Genomic DNA, 18,776 nt, shown 5'->3' with positions numbered 1-18,776 from the left:
AACATGTGTGACCACATTAGTGTATTCCGGTCTAGTTAAACCGGTATGGAACTTAGTCAGCCCCCATACAACTAGCCCCCAAGCCGGTATGTCTGGCATAGACGTATCCTGCTTAAATAGGTTGTAAACCGACATGGGTTAAGCTGACTTAAGCTGGAGCGAGAAGATGAAACGTTCGCCAGGGAATTTCAAACGTCGCCTTGATATCTGCACCAACTGTCAGAGCTCATTAAGAGAAGTTGCATCACAGCTGGGTACCATTCAATAACACGTGGCGTGATCAGGAAGGGAAGACGAAGAGTCGCCTAATCCCAGCCGTGACCTCCTCTATAAATACGCCTTGAGTGATTGCATTTGCTCTCATATTCATAGCGGACTTCCTCTCTCTAAGATCTTCCTTTGCATCTCTGACGGTTTTGATCAAACTTTTCCCTTCCGACTTCGCGTATTTCTTGGATACCGGTTCATTCTTCTTCTATACTCTCCATTCCAGGTATTTCCTTCAGACCTTTCTTTCATCTTTCATACCGTCTTATTTATAATGTCTTCAGACTCGGATTCACAAAATATCTCTAGAAGTCCTTCCGTTATGTCCGAAAGCGACGTAAATTCCGATAGCACCTCTCCTAGTCCCATAGGTCTGAATGACTCGCCGTTAAGGGACTCTGCCCAGGATTTTAGGGCTAGTAGCCATAAGGACTGTAGTACCTCAGGTAGGCCAGATAACGAGCAGGCCATACGAGCTTCTCCCAATTGGGAATGGTAGTAGAACAGGCAAAGGCCTTAGGAGTGAATGTCTATGGACAATACAGGACCATGCTAGGTCTAGCTGAACGCTCCCCTGAACTATTCCCTCCCGGCAGTTCTTTCAGCCCTAGACCAGTCCTTGAGATAGGGGAAACTTCAAGTAGGCCGGGACCCAAAGAAATAAGGGTGTCCCCTGTGCATTCGGACCAGGTGGACAGTGTAGACCGTTCCATGGCTTCGTCTAGCGAGGATCACAAGAAAATAGGTTTTGGGCGACGGAATTGATACTTAAGGGCGACAAAAAAGAATGTCGTGGCCCATTGTTGAAAAAAAGAGCGACGAGCTGATTGTGTAGCCTATAATGTAAATTATGGGCGACAAATTCGTTGTTGTTGCCCAAATTCATATTTGGACGACGAGATAAATTTTGGGTTGCCCGTTATCTTGATTAGACGACGAAACTATATATTTCGTTGCCCTTGTATAATAAATTGCCCAATTCAAATTATGTCTCGTTGCACAAACTCAACAAAAAAAAGTTGAAAAGAAACCCACAATAATATTTTCCCACGAAATCACGTATTTCACTCTTTCAAGACTCCAACTTCTCATCCTGTAAAAAAAAAAAAAAATTCAACTGCTCATCTCCTCCTCAACTCACAGTCTCACACCCTCTCCGGTCCGCCTTAACACTCGCACGTCTCGGGCAAATCTGCTGATGTCCGACGACTTCTCCGACACTTCTTGTCGCCGGTGAATCTGCTGTTGTCCGTCAACTTCACTTTCGCTCCGATTTCGCTGCTGTCTGGCGCGGCGAGGCAGAACCACCGGCGCTCCCTCTCCTCTCGTTTACTGGTTTTCAGTGCTGTATGCACTCGGCGAAGATGTAGAATAAAGGAAACTCAAAGTTGAGGAGAACAATTATACATCCAGGTCTTGGCATAGGTAATTTTTCTACTTCATATTTTTTCTAATTTTAATTTTGTGGATGATTATATGATTTTGTGGATGATTTAGTTGAATTATTGTAGATTAAAGTGTCAAATGTGTTAGCAATATATTCATTGAGAAAACTGCCGAATTCTTGCCTATTTGGATTGTTTACGAAGTAATGATGGATTTAGATGTGAGTTTTGGCCGATTAATGGTGGAAGTAATTGAATCTCAGCGAACCGTGTGTTTCGATTTAGTTCTTTGGTGATCATCATTCACATAGTTTATTAACACCATGTGAGTTTGTTACTCATTTCAGAAGTATGAAAGAACATACTCCCTCCGTCCCAAAATATAGTTCCCATTTCATTTTGCACAGTCTCCAAGACGTACCTTTGACCTACAATATCTTCTTTTTCTTATTAGTAAAAAATATAAAAAATTGATATTACGAATTTACACATTGAGACGAATCTAACAAGACCCCTCATGAATATGTTTTTTTTGTATACATTAGTAAGAATATTTGGTCAAAATTTTTAAAATTTGACCCCAAAATAGAAATGGGAACTATATTTTGGGACGGAGGGAGTATAATTCAAAAGACAAAATGATTTTACTCCTTCCGTATAATAAGCAGCAGCATGACAACATGACAAAATGCAGGATATTATGTGCTTAAACAGCTAACTATAGGGAGAACATTGATCTGCGAGTTTGGGTTGTTGCATTATTTGTTCCAACCAACATTACAGCATTATAGGGGTTTCATTATTGCGTTGTTGATACCTTTTGATACCTTTGAAATGTGATTCATAACATAAATGCCATCGCGGAAGGAAAATATATTTGGTGTTGAACCTAAATGTGAAAAAAATGATATGAGTCTCATCTTTTTTGGGTAAATTTCTCTTCGCTCTTGAGCTTTTAGGAAATTCGAACTGCTGAAAATTGAGTGCGTCGAAGTTTTACATAAAATAATTTGTCTAGCTTATTTGCTGATATGTTGAGCTGATCCGACTATTGAAATAATATAATGGACATACACAGTTTTACAGCACTTTGATAGTAAAAAAGGGGGTTTACCCCGAAGTTATGCCATTTCCAACCATAGCTTAGTTGGAGATTAAACATTCACTTGCTTCTCAAATTTGGTTTCTTGGGAGCACGGGAAACCCAAAAAAAATTCCTGCCCTTGTGATTTTTGTTGCTCAAGTAATTCATTTCTGGTTAATTATGTATACTATTATACCAGTCACATTTATATCATGTATTTATGTAAGAGCTTTCGTTCGTATATAATTGCTCATCGCTTTCTACGTCACAAATTTATTCTTGTTCCATCCGAATCTACATTCTTCTTCTCACGATCCTATCATTGTCATCGAAAGACATTTCCCCGTAATGTCAGAAGTTAGAAAGTAGATTGAGTTGTTAGCTCATCCATGTCAAATTTCCGTCTATAATGCACCTGATGTTGCCATTGCTTTCTTTAATAGCTAAGCATGTTCCTCTCTTTTCATCTTTGTGCTTTGGTCAAGTTCTTTTGCGTTGTAAGAAAAGATGTTATCCACTGCTGATTTCAAGATTCTCATTGATAACTGATGTCTTTAACTTGGATAATTGTGTTAATGGTAGTCTGGTTAAACTTTTTCTTTGTTGGTTATAACTTTAGCTCCTAACCTTTCCTTGTCGAAAATAATAGGAAGCTGAAAATTCTCCAGCTTTCCTTTTGGTGTTCTCTTGAAAGACTTTGTCAGACAGGTGCTAGGAGTGACATCAAAAATAACACAGGTGAAGAAATCTTTAGATTCGGTTCTTCTCTTGGAATTTGGTGCTATTGTGCTTCTATTGGCAAGGTCAAAGTTTTTTGAGTCTTCTCTCTAGAAAGGTAATATCTAAAATTTTGGCTATCTGGTTCAAGAATGGTATCAATAAAGCTTCAGTGCCCCTCCTTTGATGAACCTAGATGTGGGTAAGGGAGGTCAGGATTTAGCCTTACCAGCTACATTTGTTCGTCAAGATTAGCTGAACATACAATGAGTGAAATATAGTTCTCATATATAGTATCTTGAAAAAAAAAACAAGTCAACCGGCAGGGACTTAATTTTGTAGTACTATCACCTAATCCGAAACTCCAAACCCTGACAAACCAGTGGGATTTTCTCAGGAGGTGCAATTAAAATTCTGCAGGGATATTAGTAGGGGTGTTCATAAAAAACCGAAACCGAAAAACCGTACCGAAATACCGAAAAACTGGTCTAAATGGGTGGTTACCGTACCGACAAAAAATGTTTGAACGGCACGGTTATGGTTATGATTTTTGAGTGAAGGGTTAACTGAAATACCGAAATATTTATTTTCTCTTTTTAATTGTTGCGAAACATTTTCAAACAATTACATTAATTCTCATATTTGTTGCTAAGTTAAAACAATTAGAGAAAGCATGAAATTATTTGGAAATTCTAGCGCTAATATAAACACTGTAATTAGGAAATGAAGTGAATTCTTAGTGTTAGTTATGTTTTCCAATTGATTTATTATCCACTTTTTAAGACATTTTATATTAGAGTATATATAATATTAAAATATATGTACAAAAAAATTGAAAATAGATATGTACATTAAGTAAAACATAATAATATAACTTAAACAACGGTTAATGGTTAACCGAAAAACCGTACCGAAAAAACGGTTAACCGCTTAGGCGATAACCGGCAGGGCCATCCTAAACAATTTGGGGGCCCTGTGCTAACTTTAAAGTTAGGCCTAATTCTCTTTAGGATTATACATATTGTGAAAAAATACATATAGAATAAATTGGTAATTACAAAAGAACAAAATTCACAATTTATGATTGAGCCAATAAAAAAAGATAAAGAGTAGAAAAGTTCTTTCAAAAAAAAAAAAAACAAAGAGAGAATAATGCTATCTACTTTTAACAATCAAGAACTTCTCTTTTTCTCACCTTTTACTTAACAACGGTCATAGGCAAACAATAACTTATTATCACGATAACTCAAATAATTAAACAATTCTTGGAAAATAAATAAAGAAATATCTAGAATTATGGTTTATACATGTGATGTTACATAAAAGTATGGAAAAAAAATATGATTTTAAGGAAGAGATATGACTTATATGAAATTAGTATAGTGGAAGGAAAAATACTTTTTTTTTAATCTAAAAAAAGGTAATTTTACACCGACAAAACCCAAATGAATTTTAAAAAATAATAATGGAAAAAGGGAGGGTGGGGGGAATGAACTTACTAAATTTTGCACATGGGATTCGAGCCCATGACACAACAAACAAATGGCAATGCGGAGCATTACCAGTGAGCCAAAGTAATTCTTTTGCTCTAATATGATGGAATTAATATATAATAAGGTAACAGATTTGGAGGCCCTAATGTAATGGAGGCCCTGTGCGGTGGGGCTGTTTGCACAGCCTCATCACCGGCCCTGATAACCAGTCTAAACAGTTACGGTTACGGTTCGCAAAAAGAGCGTACGAAAACTTCCGGTTACCGAACCGAAATATTGTTTCGGGATGGTTAACCACCCATGAACACATTCAGATATTAGCACTTATTTGTTGAAATAAATGAAACACTACGTGTTTGGTTGGGTGCAGACTGGTCATCATCTGGGGGGGTATATTCATCATTATCTTCCCAAGTTGTGAAATTTCTTGATATGCATGGTCAAATTCTCTAAGCAAGGTAGGGTATATGTATGTTTATGTTTTTGAAGGATTATTCTGTGTCTTGGTTGGCTACTAGTCTTTATGGTTGCATGCGGTTGATCAGTAATAAACAACTTCTGGAGAATTTTGTTGAGCACTAAGTTAACTAATCGGTGGTGTTAAAGAAAATATAGAGTTGACGGGGTTTGTGTGGCTTCTGATTTAATGTTGTATCCTTGTCTTAAAGTATTTCTCTTAGTCTTTTTGATGTTTTCATGTTTTCATATCCTAGAGTATAGATTAAAAGCTATCAACTCAGTATGCTATCATGAACATCATATAAATTTATACTCGTTGTGCTCACTCTGCTTGCTTAATCACTTACTACTGTTATGGTGGGAAAAAGAAGTTTAAGTTAACTGTTTAAGCACATAATAAAGCAGAAAAGTTGACTATTACCAAAACCAAACCAAAGATTAAAAGGAAAACATGAATCTAAATGTTACTCAATATTCTTGTAAAGTTAAAGTGCAAACTGGAAAACCATATAGTACTGTCATGTTATTGCTTTCGGTGCTTAGTGCAACCTTCATATCTAAGCTTCATTTATTAGTTCATTACCCTACAGTTGCTTTTGAATGATGTAGTGATGGGTGCATCTGGACATATTGCTTTTTTTTTTTGGGGCGGAAGAGTAAAACGATCATTCCCCCCACCCTCCATTTTTTTTATCACATGGGTGCTTAATTTTAACGTTTTCGCTTTTATCAGGAACAATGGGTCGTGACTATCTTCCCAAATTAGCCAAGGGAAACTATATGAAGTATGACAAGGCTTGAATTATGTGAATTTCTTTGTAGATTTAGGTAGTATTAATTAGTTTTTTTTTTTAGATTTACTTTAAATTTTGTAAGATATTCAAATTAAGTCGAATATTGAATTTGAAGATTATTTTTACTCCACCGGTTGTCTACAATTTTCTATTCCATGAATACTTCTTTTTATTATATTATACTTTTGTTTTTAATAAGTTTATATACTTATATATGAAATTTTGGGCAACTAATTAGGTATTTTACATTGTTATTTGAATAAAACGTGAAATTTAAAATTATGTAAAACAATTCGTAGCCCAAAGTACTTTGGGCAATGAAATTGTTGTTGCCCAAGATAGCATTCTGGTAAAGTTATAACACACAATGGGCGACGACAAATAGTGATTGTTGCACAAAGTTCTATAATATGGGCAACAAAAGTTAAGTTGTCGTTGCCAATACTGTGTCATGTTTAGGCAACGATATAAAAAACTCGTAGCACAAATTAGCATTATGAGCAACGAAAACATTTTGATGCCCAAACTATAGTTTGTGCAACGAACGTGATATTCGACGCCTAAAATGGAAAGGGCGTCGAGCCTTAGACGACGAAATTGGCGTGCAAAGATATCGTTGCCCAAACCTTTGTGCAACGAAATTGTCCCATTGGGCGACGAATATTTTTGTTGCCCACTCTAGAGGCTAAGAAAAACTCTGACCGGGAAGATCCCGTAGAAATCATTCCGGAGGAATCAGACAAAGAGGGTTTGGCTGAACTGTATATGCCACCCAGTGAGCCCGATAGTGCTACAGCTGTGCAGGTAGATGGGGGTTGGGCCGACATCTGCCGGGGAAATAAGTTTCTTATAAAAGGACCCGAGTACTTTGCCTTTCCGGATGAATATAAGTTAGTCCTTTCGGCAGAAGGGAGCTGTGTAACCGATTGTCCTGCCGGTCACGTAGCTATCTATGCCCACATGCTGGACTTTGGGCTGCGATTTCTCTTGGACCCATTTTTTGTCAAGGTTTTCCGGGCATGGAACATTTGCCTAGCCCAACTAACTCCCCTTGGATGGCGGAATTTAATGGCCTATGCCTGGGTGGTACGTTATAAAGGCTTCCCGGAGACCTTGAACCTTTTTCATAAACTGCACTGGATCATGGAGGATGGCTCAGCCAAGGGAATAGGGATCGGGAGAAAGAGAAGGTCCCGGGCCGATGAAGCTGACGGCCGGGGAGGCTGGATGTCCCTATATACAAAAGCCGGCAAACTGACAGTGTATCCCAAGCCTACCTCTCTCAAGCATTGGAGAGAGAGGTTCTTCTAGGTGCGGGTTCCTAACAACTTTCCCCTTCGCCGGCAATGGACGAAGTCGCGTTCTCGGATGGAACACATCCCTGATCGAGGCTTGACGCGTCGGGAGAGGGAGGCCTACGACTTCTTTGCTTCTTCCTCTATACCGGCTCTGAGGGGCAAGAAGCAGATATCAATGTCCAAACACTGGCTACCCCACGCCTCTTACATTTTTAGCAACCCTGCCTTATCGGCTCTAGGCTTCTACCGTACGACCCTTATGGTGGGTATATGTATATACTTGTATCTGCTTTTGTTTAGTTTTTCTTTTCCTTGAATTTTACTAATTGTGATGCCTTACTTGACTGTTTATTTCCAGGCCGGGATTTTTTGGTACGCGAAGCCCTACACGTCGATCACCGCTACCGCCCCTTAAGCAATATGCCTCCCAAGCCAGCCCGTCAATTTACTCCCATCCCAGCACCCGCTGGTGGCCGAGGAGCTGGCAGGGGCTCCAGCCCTAAGGAGGACGACAAGGACTCCATGCCCCTGGTCCAACGTAGGTCCAACCTGGCTCCTCAAAAGAGGAAGGCCGAAACGGCCAAAGAGCAGCCAGCGGCAAAAAAGGCGCCAACCAAGGTCGCTCCGACTGTCGTGATCCCTGAGTCCGTCAGTCTCATTTCTGGCCGGGTTGCCGAGGTCGGCAGCTCCTCACTGCGGCCAAAGATCTACAAGCAACTAACCCTGCCAGTAATGGTGCCACGATTAGAATCCTTTGCCAAGCCGCGAAAGGTCGGCTATCTGGAGCGTTCCCGGCTCGAGCTGCCGGAGTTGCTGAAAATGCACTGGTCTTCTCCGGTAAAGGACGGTGAGAAATTTGAGCCTAAGCTCAATATCCTGGATGATGAGTCCTTGTTGTTGGACCGTCCTTTGGAGGGCGGGAACCTGGGTTACCGTCTCTTGAATGCGACCCAGCTGAAGTTCGATATACCGGTGGACGAGGTCCAGGCTCCTGCTGCGGTGCACGCACATAATCTGGCCTTGGTAAGTGTTTTAGTCTTTCATTTCATTTTTCCCAAGTGGGCTATCTGTCTCTCCTTGGTATTAACTATTGGTTCTGTGCTTCCTGCAGCCAGCTCAATTTGGTAAGGAACTTCGTGATCTCTACCGATATTTCCAGACTTCTTACTTTCAAGAGGTACGGGATCACAAAGAGCTGAAGTGTAAAATGGTCGTTAAGGAGTAGGAGCTGCTGGCGGCCCAGACTGAGATGAATGACGCCTTGGCTGCGGAGAAGAAGGCGGATGAGGCTCTCACCAAGCAGTAAAGGATCACTCCTTGGTTTTGGCCAACAAGGATCAGGAGATTTGTCTTCTTCGCGATCAGATTGTTGAGGCCAAGACCCTTGAGCGCGAGGCCTTCAAGGAGTATCAGAAGTCCATGGACTTCGTGTCTCGCTTGCTCAACCGATACAACGGTGGCTGGTCGGCCGCCATGAGATGTATCCGCAACAACTTTTCGGACTTTGACTGGTCCAAAATTGAGGTGGCTCATCTACGTGGCGACTTCGAGCTCCCGGTGGAGGGCGAGGTCTTGGATATCGGCGTGACTGAGGCCGATATTGCCAACGCTGATCCCAGGGCCGAGTTCGCGGAGGATTAGGGGACCGTCGATGCTGCTGCGAATGCTGAAGGGCAAGTAATTGCCAACCCTTCTACCGGCGTTGATAAGCCGGAGGAGCCGGTTGTAGTGGTCGACGGCTCTAAGGAGGAAGAGCACGTTAAGTAGAATTCTTACTTTTTTTTCCTACTCCCTTTGTGAACCTGGTCGCCTGTGGCCGGTAGTCTTCTTCTGCAGTCTGGTCGCCTGTGGCTGACTGCTTAGTTTTAGGGTTGTAATCTTTTTTACTATGAATGCAATCGCCACCTTTTTGCGCAACTTTGATGTCGTCCTTTTATGTTTTGCAATGTTTAAATTAATCCGGCAAGTTCACCAGAATTATATGACTTATTGAGTCATTTATGGTGCTAATTCACTTTCTTCCGGCAGATCCACGAAGGTCATTGACCGGTTTTGCATTTTAATTAACTAATTCAGCAGATCCATTAAGGTCATTAACTGATTTAACTAACAATGCTAATTAACTTTATCCGGCAGATCCACGAGGGTCATTGACCGGTTTCGCACTTTAATCTATTCAGCAGATCCACTAAGGTCATTGACTGAATAGTTAATAATGCTATTTTCATTACCCGGCAGATCCACGAAGGTTATTGACCGGTTTCGCACTTTAATCTATTCAGCAGAAGGTCATTGACTGAATAATTAATAATGCTATTTTCATTACCCAACAGATCCTCGAAGGTCATTGACTGAATAATTAATAATGCTATTTTCATTACCCAACAGATCCTGGAAGGTCATTGACCGGTATAGCGCTTTAATTAATCCAGCAGACCCAATAAGGTCATAGACTGAATAATTAATAACACCATTTAATTTTATTCGACGGATCCACGAAGGTCGTTGACCGATGTATTTAGAAAGAAGCGAAATTGGACATAGAAGATGCTCATTTCATTAAATAAAACGGCTCTTCCCGACGATGCCGAATTTATGGCCTACAGCAGTAAAAATGAGAATTATGCTAAGAAAGAGTAAATCCTACTGGCAACAATGCCTGTTTATTGACTACACATAGTATCTCTTGAGGACACTAGCGTTCCAGCTATTCTTCAGGAGATTGCCCAACATGTCCTCCAGCCGGTAAGACCCGGACACGATTTCTTCTTTGACCAAATATGGGCCTTCCCAATTTGCGGTAAGCTTTCCGTCCACATGTGCTTTTCCAGTCGCCGTCGTGCGCCTGAGTACGAAGTCTCCTTTGGAAATTGGACGGCTTCGTACTCGCTTATTGTAGGCCTTGCTTATCCGGTCCTTATATGCTGCCGACAACAGCTCAGCTGCTAACCTGACTTCTGGTAGAAGATATAGGTCTTTTTTATGTAGTTGTCCGTTCAGCACAGGGTCATTGTTTAAGATTCGCCAGTTGGGCAGACCCACTTCTACCGGCAGCACCGCCTCCACCCCGAAGGCCAGTCTGAAACGTGTTTCGTCGGTAGCCTCCTTCTCCGTGGTCCTGTTGGACCATAATATGGCTGGGACCATGTCTGCCCATGCTTCTTTCAGTTCATCCAACCTCTTCTTGAGTGCATTGAGGATCTGCTTGTTGGCGGCTTCTGCTTGCCCGTTGCTCTGGGGATGGCAAACCGAGGAGTAGGCGAACTTGATGCTGTATGGCCGCAGGAAGTCTCTTATGGGGCTGCAATCGAACTGGACGCCATGGTCCATTACTATTCCCATAGGGATCCCGAACCTGGTGATGATGTTTTGCCAGATGAATTTCTTCACCTGGTTAGCCGTTATCTTAGCAGTTGGTTCTGCCTCGCTCAATCCATTTTGTGAAGTAGTCAATACCCACGATTAGGAACTTTCTTCCCCCAGATGTCGGTGTGAAAGGTCCTATTATGTCCATCCCCCACTGAGCGAAAGGGATTGGGTTCAGGATTGGCTGCAGATCGTTTGCCGGCTGGTTTATTACTGGTGCGAACTGTTCACACTTGTCGCACTTCTTGACGTAAGTCTGGGCGTCCGCCAACATACTTGGCCAGTAAAAGCCTACCCTTAATGCTTTTAGTGCCAGTGCCTTCCCACCCGATATGATTCCCACAGATTCCTTCATGAATCTCTTCTATTATTTTAATGGCCTCATAGGCCGTTACACACCTTAGTAGAGGGAGTGAGAACCCTTTTTTGTACAACTGGCCTTGAAAGATACAGTACCAAGATGAGTCCCTTTTGAGCTTTTTGGCAGCTATCTTCTCCTCTGGGAGGGTACCTGTCAGTTTGTAGGCCATTATGCCGTCGTACCACTCCGGGCTTTGGCTTACGGTGTTGACGTCCAGTGCTGGAGTGTCTATGCTTCGCTCCCCCAAAGTCTCCACCATGACACTTCGCTTCTTGTCACTAACACGCAAGCTTGCCACCATGTTTTCTATTCTCGGTACCAGTTGGACCTCAAAGCTCTGCAACCCGGCTGTCATGCTCTTCACCTTGCTGAGATACTTCTGCATAACCGGCTCCCGGGCTTCATAGGGCTTCATAGGTTCCCTCAATCTGGCTCGATACCAGCTGCGAGTCTGTGGTCATGAGGATTTTTTTGGCCCCAACCGCAATGCTCAGACTTAGTCCGGCTAGGACTGCTTCGTATTCTGCCTCGTTATTCGACGCCTTGAAGCCAAACCTTATGGCGTATTCAAAGATGTCCCCCTCTAGAGATGTCATTACCTCTCCTACGCCATCTCCACTCTGGGCCGCTGAACCATCGACCTCTATTTTCCAGATACCGATTGATTCTAACGATTCTGTGTAAGTGGTTTCGACAATGAAGTCGGCCAGCGCTTGGGCTTTGATGGTTGTACGGGGCAAGTATTCGATGTCAAACTCGGAGAGTTCTATTGCCCACTTAAGGAGTCTGTCGGTTGTATCGAGCTTGTGGAGAGCTTTTTCTAGAGGTTGATTAGTGAGCACCTGGACGGTATGGGAGTCGAAATATGGCCTCAGTTTCCTTGCCGCGGTCAAGACGGCATATGCCATCTTCTCCAATAGCTCGTATCTCTGCTCTGCCCCAGTCAATACATGGCTTACGAAGTATATGGGGTTCTACTGCCCTTTCTTGTTTACTAGTAACACAGCTGTTACCGTCTTCTCAGATACCGAGACGTAGAGCTGCAGTTTGTCTACCAGGTCTGGCCGGGTTATTATTGGCAGCTTTTTGAAATGCGCTTTCTCTTCCTCGAAGGTTTGCTTCTGCTCGTCCCCCCTCAAATTTCTTGTTTCCTCTAAGGATTTTGAAGAACGACAAGGCTTTTTCAGCTGACTTGGAGACAAACCTGGTGAGGGCCGCCATCCTTCCTGTCAGCCTTTGAATGTCCCGGATGCTCTTTGGCTCCGGGAGGTCGCTGATGGCCTTAACTTTGTCACGGTTGGCGTCTATGCCTCTTTCACTTACCATGAACCCAGTAACTTGCCGGATCTCACCCCGAACACGCATTTTTTGGGGTTCAGCTTCATCTGATGCTGCCGGAGCGTGGCGAAGGTTTCCTCCAGGTCGACAACGTGCTCTTCCTCTGTTAGGCTTTTCACTATACTATCGTCGACGTATACCTCTACATTCCGGCCTTTTTGGTGCTCGAAAATCTTGTCCACTAATTTTTGATAAGTGGCACCGGCATTTTTGAGCCCGAAAGACATGGCTTTGTATGCATAGATCCCAACTTCCGTGATGAAGGCCGCTTTGTTTCTATCGGACTCTACCAGGCTGATCTGATGATAACCAGAGAAAGCGTCCATGAAGCTCAGTAAGGCGTGACCGCTAGTGGAGTCCACCAGCTGGTCTATTCTGGGCAGAGGGTAGCAGTCCTTGGGACAAGCTTTGTTGAGGTCAGTAAAGTCGACGCACATCCGCCAGGACCCGTTTGCCTTCTTCACCATGACTACGTTGGCAAGCCACTCAAGGTAGTCGCAGGGCTCAATGAAGTCTGCTGCCAGCAGCTTGTCCACCTACTCTTTGATGGCTGCATTTTTCTCACTGGAGAAATTTCGCTTCTTTTGTTTTACCGGCCTGACATCTTCATTGACATTCAGCCGGTGTACCATGAACTCCGGGTCGATGCCTGGCATCTCATCCGCAGAGAAAGCGAAGATGTCGACGTGACCCCTTAGTAAAGAAATTAGGTTAACCTTAACCTCTTCTGCTAAATCTGCTCCAATTTTCACAGTTCTTTCCGGCCTGTCCTGTTCTAAGCTTACTTCCTCCGTCTCTCCTTCTAGGCTAGGTCTCGGCTGATCTGCCGGCTTTCCCTCGAAATTCTCCATTGACAGATCTTCTTTTTTGGCATTATTCTCCAGTCTTCGTCTCTTTCGCTCTGATGGCGGCGTGTCGGCAGGACGTTTATGATCGGAGTGCCTGAGAGCGGTCAGGTAGCAGGCCCTGGCCGATTCCTGGTTTCCCCTGAGCTTCTCGGGGTTACCGTCATTGGAGGTATAAACCATTGTAAGGTGGTAAGTAGATACCACATCTTGGGCGTCATGAATCAGAGGTCGTCCGATGATGGCATTGTACGCTGCCGGGTCGTCTACAACAAGGAATTCCACTATCAGGTCCCTGGAATGAGAACCTTCCCCCAGTTTTACGGCCAGCGTGATGGTTCCTTCCGGGACGACAGATTCCCCTTTGAAACCGATAACCGGATATGAGACCGGCTTCAGACATGCGGTGTCGAAGCCCATTTTTTCGAATGTCTCCGTATACAGTATATTGGCAGAGCTTCTTCCATCTACCAGTACGCGATGAACCATTGCGGTTGATATCTGCAGAGATACTACCAAGGGATCGTCATGGGGGTAGACAAAGCCCCTGACGTCCTCCAACGTAAAGGCCACAGCTGGCATGGCTGGAGGTGTCGACCATTTCCCTGCGTTGTGGTAGTTCACCTGGTGCCTTACTTTTTTCAGGCTTGCTTTAGCACCGTGTATGCTTCCACCTCTTGTCGGCCCTCCAGTGATAACATGGATTTCAGTGATCTTGTCTTTCACTGGCTTTCTGTTGCCGTTTTCATCTTCTCTAGATGGAGATTTTCGGTCAATCCTCGCTTGGTATTGGGTGAAGTATCCTCTTTTAATGAGGTCTTCGATCCTGTCCTTAAGGTCTTTGCAGTCTAAGGTTATGTGACCGTAATACCTGTGAAACTCGCACCACTTCGATTTATCCTGGCCTTTGTAGTACATCTTCCTAGGCCTACGCCACTTGTCATCATCTTTATGCAACTCGTATATCTGAGCGCGGGATGTCGTGAGAGGAGTGTAGTTGTGGTACTTATCAGGTCGACCTTCATGGCCCTTCTTCACGGAGTTACTTTCCTCTCTTTTATTGGAGGTGTCCGACTTCTTGTCCTTCCGGTATTAATCATCCTTGCGGTCTTTTTCCTTATCTTTCTCCTCTGCTGCAGACCTTTTAGTATTTGACGATTTGTCAAATTCCCCCCGGATGAAGTCATATGCCTTGCCTAGAACCTCTGTAAGACTTGTTAGCTTTTTTCGGCCCAAATAGCTTCCGAATGGAGTTCCTTCCTTTAGGCCCGTCATGAGAGCTAGGACGACCACTTCCTGCTAGAGAGTAGGGATAGTGACAGCTTCTGCGTTGAAATGCCCAACATAGTCCCTTAGACTTTCTGTCTCCCCTGCTTGACCGACATTAGCTCACTGGTGGTCTTGTCCCTGCGCTTGTTACTAACAAAGTGTGTAACAAACATTAATGTAAGCTGGCGGAAGTCAAAAACTGTTGCTAGTGGTATGCTCTTGAACCAGATCTGGCCTAGTCCAGTTAGTGTAGAGGCGAACACTTTGCACCATACTAAGTCAGTGTCGGTGTATAGCAGCATGTGCCCCTCATAGGCCGATATATGATCTTCCGGGTCAGTCTTACCGTCATACTTACATGTCGGCATCTTGATTTTCTCCATAGGCTCTTGGAGAATAGCAGTGGAAAATGGTGAATTCCGCAAGGATACCGGCGCTCTTCGCCTATATTCACTTCCTTTCCTTAGATGAGAGGACTGCTGCTGGACCTCTGTGTCCTGAGCTTCTTCTTCATCCTCTTATTCTCCCATATGCTAAGTGGGAGTCTTAGAGTTGGCCACCTGATCCTAGTCATTCCGGCCTCGTTCTCCCTGTCGGCCCATCCCCAGTGAACGAAGCTTTCTCACTGGGATGTGGGCTTTGCTCAGAGGTCGCTTGGCGAGCCGACCGGTCGGTGGGGTATGGCTTGCCATGGCTTGGAAAACTTCTGCGGCACTCCGTAGTTGTTCTAGGGTGAACATATGCTGCAGGGTATGGAAGATGTTCTCTTGAGGAGTCTCAGGAGTTTTCCTCCCTTCGTCAGTAGGCGATCGACCTTGTCGTGCGACCGGCAGCGGAGTTGAGAATCCTGGGGGAGTTTTCTCAATAGGCACATTGTTTTCATCAGTTTCCGGCATCCCAAATTGCTGATTAGGATCCATGAGGGTTGGTTTGTTTGCAAGAGATGGCTTAGACTACAAGGTATTGTTCGCCCCTCCTTCTAGCGCCAATTGTTCCGGTATGGGACAAGTTTTAGGGTACGAACCGGGATGTCTATAGTCAATCAAGCCGGTTCCAATTTCTGCAAGAGAGAACACGTAAACTAGCCCCGGGAGTTGATCCGAGGAACGCCGCTACGATGCCTAAGTCAGTTATGGGTAAACCGGTAGGTCTCAAGTATAGATTCTTGGGATTCGTGGACGTACCTTATGACTCAGATCAACGGGGTATTTATAGGAACCCGGATAGGCCCGCATACAGGTTGGGCCCTGTATTCATGGGGGATATTCCATGTATATTCCCTTAGGATATACTCTTATCTTGTATACAAAATCTATCTCTAGGCCCGTAGGCGCTGATAGATAGAACTGGATCAAGCCCAAACCATTGGCAATAGGCCCGTAAAATGATATCGGTAAGGCATCTCAATAGAACCGGTATGACGAAGTCAACGGTTCTGTAGAAAACATGTGTGACCACATCAGTGTATTCCGGTCTAGTTAAACCGGTATGAAACTTAGTCAGCCTCCATACACAAATATATATTTATAAATCATGATAGATGATCAAATAAGAGTGTACGAATAGTGTAAAAATCCAAACATTTATTACTACTATCAAACGGAGGAGATATACAGTGACATTATTAAAAAAAGGCCATACACTCAACCCAATCTATCAAAGAAAAATTCTAATGCCAAAGCCAATATGGCACTCCCAGTGTCAACATTGACTGAAAGTAAGGTTCTAGTAGATATTAAAATGATCATCCCATCTTATGCCAATCCTAATAAAAGTTGTGGAGTCAAAGTCAAGCATGATATGTTGTTTACAGTTTTTTAGTGTCATATTTAGGCTTTATATTCTACTACTAGTTTGGGTAAGTACGCAATATTAGCTGACTAGTTCATTGTGTTTGATTGCATGTTCTATGAGACTATGATGATCCATATTTCATGTTAGTAACAGCCGACAAGTTTTATACATGGGAGTTAGCTATTGGAGTTGAAATTCATTTTATTTCTATCAAATTTTGTATTCTTCTTAATTTCATAAGTTTGAAACTTTGGATTAATGATATTTGAGTAAGGGGACTTAGCTAGCAAAGGGTTTTCGGGTATTTTTTTTAGGGGAACTTGCGTATTAATTATTTTGAGTTAAATACTTCCGTTGTGTTATTTTATTTAGAATGATATTTATTATAATAAAGTGGAATTTTGGGGTGTTATATCGTATGAAAAAATAATATTTCATAATATATTAAAAGACATTTTTATCAAAGGAATGGTGCCACATGTCACTCTTCTCAAGCTTCTAATACACATGTTCATAATCTCATTAAAAAAATATTAACCATGTGTAATTACTAGGATTCGAACAAAAGAACTTTGAAACGAAATGTGAGTGTTTAACCACTAATCCACTAATTTTAATGCTTAATATTTCAAAGTAAAACATAATAAAGTCTTATAATTATATGTAATCATAAGAATATAGACAAAAATTTTGATCCCTAATTTTTTTATCAAGTAATAACATTCTTTTACTCTAATTATATTGTACTGAAATTGTTATTTTTATCCCCAACTTAGAAGTTTTTTTTAACAATTCATCTCATCATGCCATAATGTCCATTTTTCAATTTTGCACTCGACAAAATATTACGAAAAGCTAATAAAATCAATTATGAAATTTACATATAATACTATATTTGATAATTGTAACCGATCGGGGTATCGTTCAGGCCAAAATACTAGTTTATTATAATAAAGTGGAATTTTGGGGTGTTACATCGCATGCAAAAACAATATTTTATCTTATAGTCTACTTCCTCCGTTTCCTAAAGATCTTCCTTGTTACTGTTCCTACAAATACCAAGGAGGATCTATTTGTGTGGGGTAATAGGGTCGGTAAAGTAGGAGAGAGAAAGGGGAAAGATAAATAAACAAATAAAAAAGGGTTAAAGTAGGAGAGAGAAATAAAGTAAAATTAAATTAATAATGTAATGTTGGACCACATGATAGGGACATGAAAGGGTAAAAAAGGAAAAAAAAAAATTCCAAATAAGGAATAAGTAAAAGAGGGAAGATCTTTTGGAAACGCACTTAAACGGAAAGAGGGAAGATCTTTAGGAAACGGGGGGAGAAGTATAGATAGACATATTTCATATATTTATAATATTCTCAGGTACGGAAATGTATTTTTCATATTAATCCTAACTTAAATTTGATGAATTAAGCTAGTAATAAGAGTCACGTAATTCATGTTTCATAGTAGTAACCAATAAGTGTAATTGTATCCACAAATTTGGCAATAATAGAAGATATTATTGTACCTTTGCTTGATAAGAGAAGACAACTATATTTCTGGCCTATGTACTTATTTGTTTTTTTTTTTTTTTTTTTGAACCATACCCGGTTTCCGAAATCCATTTTGGATCCCGACTAATCCGGATTCGAGCTGGGTCAGGCCCCAATTGGGGGGGAAGCTCTTCCAACACACTCTGCTGCGTTCCCAGGGCTCGAACTCGAGACCTCTGGTTAAGCTAGAACAACTCCCTTACCAGTTGATCTAAGCATGTGTTGGTTACTTATTTGTTTGTTGACAGGCCAAATCACTGGGACAGATTCAAGATTCAATTTTATGCTTGATGTTTTATATATTATTAAAACATAAATTATTAAAATAGACGATTTAATTTTAACATAACACTAATATTTTGGACCGGGCGATGTCTCGAGTCAGTTACGATTATCAAATCTGTTATCATTTATAAATTTTTCATAATTAATTTATTAGCTTTTCGAAATTTTTCATCTAGTGCAAAATTGGATGATAGATGTTATGGCATGATAATTTGCTTTTTTCAATAATAATAATAATAATAATAATAATAATAATAATAATAATAATAGTAATAATAATAATAATAATAATAATAATAATAATAATAAACTTTTAAGGAATTGGGTATAAAAATAACAATTTTAATGAAATTATAAGACTTTATTATATTTTATTTTAAAATATTAAACATTGAAATTGTAGTAGATTGATGATTAAACTCTCACATATCATTTCAATGGTCATGGGTTCAATTCTTAGTAGCTACACATTGTTAA

General features: G+C 41.6%; 1 protein-coding gene across 3 annotated transcripts; it reads left to right on the top strand.

The window, feature by feature from the left end:
* Positions 1–1,177: 1,177 nt before the first annotated feature.
* Positions 1,178–9,408, top strand: LOC109134998 (uncharacterized). Of its 3 annotated transcripts, none has more exons than XM_048644888.1 (4): positions 1,178–1,692; positions 3,386–3,474; positions 6,139–8,520; positions 8,609–9,408. In XM_048644888.1, the coding sequence occupies exons 3-4, from the start codon at positions 7,918–7,920 to the stop codon at positions 8,720–8,722; spliced, it is 717 nt and encodes a 238-aa protein (XP_048500845.1). In that variant the 5' UTR covers positions 1,178–1,692; positions 3,386–3,474; positions 6,139–7,917; the 3' UTR covers positions 8,723–9,408. The 3 variants fall into 3 exon arrangements, with proteins under 3 accessions (XP_048500845.1, XP_048500846.1, XP_048500847.1); XM_048644889.1 differs by having other exon boundaries at positions 3,386–3,571; XM_048644890.1 differs by lacking the exon at positions 3,386–3,474.
* The last annotated feature ends 9,368 nt before the right edge of the window (positions 9,409–18,776 follow it).

Source organism: Beta vulgaris, chromosome 5 (genome assembly GCF_026745355.1).
Source record: "Beta vulgaris subsp. vulgaris cultivar EL10 chromosome 5, EL10.2, whole genome shotgun sequence".
Classification (NCBI taxonomy): Eukaryota; Viridiplantae; Streptophyta; class Magnoliopsida; order Caryophyllales; family Amaranthaceae; genus Beta; species Beta vulgaris.
This window is presented reverse-complemented; position numbering and strand designations above follow the sequence as displayed.

Excerpts from the sequence above, each read along its gene's own strand:
- LOC109134998 (XM_048644890.1), top strand. The coding sequence starts at position 7,918 with ATGCCTCCCAAGCCAGCCCGTCAATTTACTCCCATCCCAGCACCCGCT. Across the intron at positions 8,521-8,608 it reads ACGCACATAATCTGGCCTTG|CCAGCTCAATTTGGTAAGGA; the intron begins GTAAGTGTTTTA and ends TGCTTCCTGCAG.